Here is a 4,568-nt window from a genome sequence, read left to right on the forward strand (position 1 = left end):
CATACGTGCTTATAATAAAAACTTGCATGACATCTTTTATCCAACCCTCTTGTGACAGGGGGTCCACAAGGAAACTAAGGGATATCAAGGCCTACTTTTAATAGAGAACCGAAACAAAGCATTAACACATGGTGAATACATGAACTCCTCGAATTACAGTCATCCCCGGAGAGTATCCCAATTATTGTCGTGGCCGAAGAATTAGAAGGGGGATATTAGAACCACACTGGGCTTCTAATTATCAGGATTAGAGAGGATCTAGATCTAGCTCAAATTGGGTCAACTAGAACTAGAACTAAAACTAGAGAACTAGAGAAGGCTCCAAAAACTTGTATATCCAAAGGTCAAAATCCTCTAGTATATACAGGTTGGAGGGAGGGGAGGGGGCACCACAAGGGAGGAAGGTTTCCCTTCCCCCTTGCACCGGCCAAGGAGGGGGAACTCCGTCCAATTTAGCCTCGCCCCTTCCTTCTCCATGAAGAAAGGGGCCTCCTCCCTATTGGGCCCAATACTCTTTCCACCTCTTGGCCTTTTAAGGCCCGTTGATATTTAATTAAATGTCAAAGCCTCCTAACTATTATTAGAGCTTTTTATTATTAATTTAACATCTCCAAAAACATTTTCCACCTGTATATTATTTATCGGTAATACCCGGTATTACCCGATAAAGCCCAAAACTCTTCCAGTGACCGCGAAACGCTTCTGGTTCCTCTCGAAACTATTTCGAATATTAATGACACTATTTCATAAATATTTCCTCATTACTCATATCTCAGCAGATCATGATTACCTTAAGCTTGTGACCCTATAGGTTCGGTAAAACATAGACATGAACAAAACCCCTTTCGTTCAATGACCGATAGCGGAACCGTGGACGTCCATCGATCCCTATGAGTACACGAATGATATTCGAGTGAACTTTGGTTATCATGTGTGTATTCCCTTTGCTTTGTGATAATTTACAAAACCCGAGGTGAGATATATCAGTATCCTCTTGAGTCATTCGCATGCTCATTATACTGGTCTCCTCGTTACCGGTTTCGTTCTTCTTTATCATTGAAATGTTCCGGCATCCCCGTGACCTAGTCGCCTGTGTCAGGATAGACGATGACGGATGTCGTCACACCGAGCAGGCCCCAAAAATATCTCTCCATCATCGGAGGAGCAAATCCCACTCTTGAGCTATCTAGCCCCTTGTCAAACTTTTCGATCAACCTATCAGTTGTCATTATGATCACTGTATTACAGATGATGTTTGGGAAACCCCAAAGTTCATCGTATAGTAAGAAGTGAGTACGATACTCTCATGGTCTAAGAAACTAAAGCATATGTTAACTTGTGACGAAAGCATCTCAAAGTATAACAATCGAGTTTGGGGCAATTCAATATGATCATTCTTCTAACTTCATATTCTCAAAGTTGTTTTGGGGCTATCGTTACACTTAAGATATCTCAATATCTAGAAAACATGATCACAAATAACCCTTGAGCTAGTCTTAGAGGAGAGACTAGGAATCAGATTTTACTGTTTATCATTCCACACATGCATATGAGTTTTCCACTTAATTGCATATTCCAGGATCACAACAGCTATAGCATAGAATATAAACTCTTAATTATAAACATGGAAATATAATAATACAATATTGTTGCCTCTAGGGCATATTTTCAATAGTTCGTCACTGGGACAACTACTAAACTATCTTTTTATCCTTAGTGGTAGTCACGGGAGAATGGAGGCGCGAGAGGTGCTTGAAACAGAGCCCCGCGTCTTCCTTCCGAAGACGAGGAGGCTCTCTAAGGCCTAGCTGGCAGCACAGCCAGTCGAACCCTCATCCTTTCAGCATGAATGTGTGTCCAGCCATCTGCGGTGACTCAAGCCCATGGTATCCCATCCCTTCTCGTGCAGGGCACAACATGAGTAGAGCTCCCCTATTCAATGTTGCAGGTGACATCAATGGTGGCAAATGGGGTGGCGATGTCTGAGGAGAGGCGGGTTGGCTTTAAGCAGTGGTTGGGGGTCATGAATGCGGAGGCAAGCGAGTCAGCAACCTCGGTTTCAAGGGACGGCGCAGGGATGTACGGCGACAAAGTAGATGATGTGGCTTGGGTCTGGATCTGGCTTCCAGGCTCATGCAGAACTGTCACATTGATGAGGCTCGAAGAGGCAATAACATCGCGCTACGGAGTGAGAGGAACCAAGGGTGCGTGGGGATAGGATGGTTGGCTAGAATGGTAGAGAAGGCAGATGACGTGGTGGAGGGAGAGGTTGCAGCGGTGGTGGGAGCTGGGGCGGGCGTCGCGAGATTCATACTTGTCTCACATGCATTGGTCTTGATCTATCTTTAGGACATGTTATCTCCATGTCAGCACCCAGTCACCGTAAACCAGCCAGGGACGGTTTTTGGCTAGTATTGGATTGTTTAGAGGGGGTAAGGGATAGTAAAATGGACTTTTTCTACCTCTAATTCATCGGGTATTGTTTATTCTAATATATGGAGCACAAAGAGTGGTGGCGTGTCACTATTGTCGGCCCACTGGGCCACAAGCCGGCAGACCAAGAGTGCACCGTTGACTTTGCGCACAAAACTAAGAATCCCACTCAGATTAGGCTATATCAGATTCCATTTTATACGTCTACAAGTTTCTGGTAATACTACCTTTCAGATATAGTTTTATATTATTTTTTTGGCAAAGATATAGTTTTAGGGCATCTTCAAAGCGGACCCTCAAACCTCCACTATATATCTAGACCGCAGTGTCCGGACCACTTTTGACATTCAACGAGGGCCCATATATGTTCGTTTAGCAGTTCGGACGTACGGATTCTGGTATCCTAGCAACAAACGTGAGGGGCTTTGCGGGAGTCCGAACATGCACTTGACCAACACAAAGCCTCCCGCGTGGTCCTTGTCTCTTTTCTCTCTTCACATGCATGCTCCCCTCTCATCTCTCTTTCCTCTCATCTGGACACCACACCATAATATCTCACTACATCCATGGCCCCTATCTACTCTTTATCCCCCAACCGGACTATTTCGTGAATAGCCTTCAATGGCTTTCTCCCGTATCATGTATGTGGACCACGTCCGAACATAGAAACAGACATTTGCCATGCTCATTTGCGGGTCAGCAATGTAAATGCCCTTATATGTTTGCCCTCACATCTCGGCCAGTTTGGATTTGAAGCCATTGTGCATAACAGGGTCATCTAGTCGGCATAAGAAGAAAGAAGTTTTGAAGGCTTGTGGAGCACATCAGCGGTGGTCCATGAAGTTTTGGTTTGACTACAACGACAAAGTGGCAACTGCTTCCAACCTTCCCGTGGAATTTGTTTAAGTTGGTCACTTGGTATCACCTACACTGTCGAGTGCTAACTGGTCCCCGTCTTAGAAGAAAATTAAAAAACCAACAGGTCGGTAGCTCAAACCAGTCTCCGCCGTCGACCACAGTGAACCCCCGCGTTCAACGTCCGAGATTTATCGCCCTTCGAGGCTTCGACCGTAGCAAGTCTGTTGGCAGTAGAATTAAGTGACGTGCTGATCTGATCAGCCGCAATATACAAATCGCCACGCCGTGTTTGCTGGTCACTTGGATGCTTTGCCACGAATCCACGGTAAAAAAAATTAGGATGGACTACGGAGGTGGGGCACGCGTAGTTGCCATGAAACTCGACTGGCTGGAATCTTTGGCCGTACGGCATACATTACTGCCACTGCTGCAATATATAAGGCGAGCAAACGCGCGCTGCTCACCCATAAACCGCTCCTGGTCCATTGCTTAACACACAGTACTCAGCTGAGAATCGAGTCCGGCGACAATATGAGGGTACGGGTTCTGTTTACTTGCAATATCTTTCGAAATTTTGTGTGGATTCTGCTTCATTGGTCTATTTTTGATCGATTTCTGCTTGGTGTTGTTGCAGACGGAGATGGTGATCAGGATGCAGGCGAGCTCCGACAAGGGCCAGCACTCCAAGGCCATGAAGATCGCGGCGGCAATCGACGGTACGCAGCAACCCCCGTATACAAATTCCTCTGTTCTTGACGAGACTCCTCTGCAATTGCTCAATGCGTCTGAGTTCTGACATATGTGGCGGATTCGACCAGGAGTGGAGTCGGTGACGCTGGCGGGGGAGGGGCGGAACCTGCTGCGGGTGGTCGGCGAGGGCGTCGACTCCAACCACCTCACCAGCAGGCTGCGGCGGAAGGTGGGCCACGCCGACATCGTCGAGCTGCGCACCCTGCAGGCGGGCCGCGGCTACGCGAGCGCCACCAACGCTGCCGCCGGAGCCGGCTACCACTCTTCGCAGGCCGCGGGCGCGGGCGAACGCGGGGACGCTGCCGCCTATGGGGGGTACAACAGTTACACTACGGCCGGCTACTTGCCGGTGGCCGCCGATCAGTACCACCGCCAGCAGCAGCAGCCGTCGTACGAGTACGAGTACTACCCGCCGGCGCCGTACCCTGCCACCGTCGTCCACCACGAGTACACGACCGGCGATCCGACCGGCTGCTCCATCATGTAGCGCCACCAGTGGTAGCTCTCGGTTCGGCGATTCTGTTTTT

At 48.1% G+C, this 4,568-nt stretch overlaps 1 protein-coding gene across 1 annotated transcript; it reads left to right on the top strand.

Annotated features, from left to right (window-relative positions):
- The first annotated feature begins 3,766 nt into the window (after window positions 1–3,766).
- Window positions 3,767–4,562, top strand: LOC119271298. Its single transcript, XM_037553183.1, has 3 exons — window positions 3,767–3,828; window positions 3,926–4,007; window positions 4,110–4,562. Exons 1-3 carry the CDS (start codon window positions 3,823–3,825, stop codon window positions 4,526–4,528), a joined length of 507 nt encoding a protein of 168 aa, XP_037409080.1. The 5' UTR covers window positions 3,767–3,822; the 3' UTR covers window positions 4,529–4,562.
- Window positions 4,563–4,568: the final 6 nt, after the last annotated feature.

Source organism: Triticum dicoccoides, chromosome 3A (assembly GCF_002162155.2).
Source record: "Triticum dicoccoides isolate Atlit2015 ecotype Zavitan chromosome 3A, WEW_v2.0, whole genome shotgun sequence".
In the NCBI taxonomy this organism is placed as follows: domain Eukaryota; kingdom Viridiplantae; phylum Streptophyta; class Magnoliopsida; order Poales; family Poaceae; genus Triticum; species Triticum dicoccoides.